The sequence below is a fragment of the Emiliania huxleyi genome (assembly GCF_000372725.1).
Source record: "Emiliania huxleyi CCMP1516 unplaced genomic scaffold EMIHUscaffold_92, whole genome shotgun sequence".
NCBI lineage: Eukaryota > Haptophyta > Isochrysidales > Noelaerhabdaceae > Emiliania > Emiliania huxleyi.
Window position 1 is genome coordinate 392,436 of NW_005195149.1, and position 771 is coordinate 393,206.

Sequence of the window (771 nt, forward strand, 5' to 3'; positions counted from 1 at the left end):
AGTCGCACATGCTGATGCACCTGCGGTTGCTGCTACGGCTGGGACTTCCGGTCCTCACGGGTGCGCGCGTGCTAGATCCTGGTGGCCCCGCGGACAGCTGGGGGGATCGACGCTAAACGCGTGTCGCATTCTGTAACGATTTGGGTAAAGATGTGGGGAGATGTGGGGAGATATGGGGAGATGTGGGGAAAGATGTGGGGAAAGATGCGGGGAAAGATGCGGCGAAAGACGTGGGGAAAGATGTGGGGAGATGTGGGGAGATGTGGGGAGATGTGACCCCCGCGCCTGGAAGCACTCGTAGGAGGTGTAGATGGGGAGATATGGGGAGATATGGGGAGATATGGGGAGACGCCTGGAAGCACTCGTAGGAGGTGTAGATGGTGTGAACAGCGTCTCTTCACACCTCCAGCTGTGAACAGCGCCTGGAAGCACTCGTAGGAGGTGTAGATGGGCTCGACGCACGTGCCGTTGTCGACGGCGGCGTAGGTCGCGCTGTCCACCACCTGGCAGCAGAGGGAGTAGTGGAAGATAGCACTGCAATACTAGTCAAACGGGTCGCGCTGTCCACAGCCCTTACGGGGTTCGGCGGAGTGCGGGGGGGGGAGAGGCGGGGGGAGGTGGCCAGAGGGGAGGGAGTTAGCGAGAGATGCGGGGGGGGCGGGGGAAACGAAACTGGCGGAGGCGGGGGAAAAATGGAGGTACAGGGAGGGCTGGGGCCTTTTTGCAGCCTTTGTCTCATTGGACATCAGACATAAGCTCTGATTCGGGGCA

The 771-nt window shown here is 60.7% G+C and overlaps 1 protein-coding gene across 1 annotated transcript in view; it reads right to left on the minus strand.

Annotated features, from left to right (window-relative positions):
* Window positions 1-542: 542 nt before the first annotated feature.
* The window catches only part of EMIHUDRAFT_466130 (hypothetical protein), a gene marked incomplete at its 3' end in the record, with an annotated part of 2,343 nt that continues 2,114 nt past the window's right edge, over window positions 543-771 (minus strand). Inside the window, exon 5 of the mRNA XM_005757236.1 lies at window positions 543-572. Within this exon, the coding sequence (XP_005757293.1) occupies window positions 543-572 (30 nt within the window). The remainder of the gene's footprint in view (window positions 573-771) is intronic.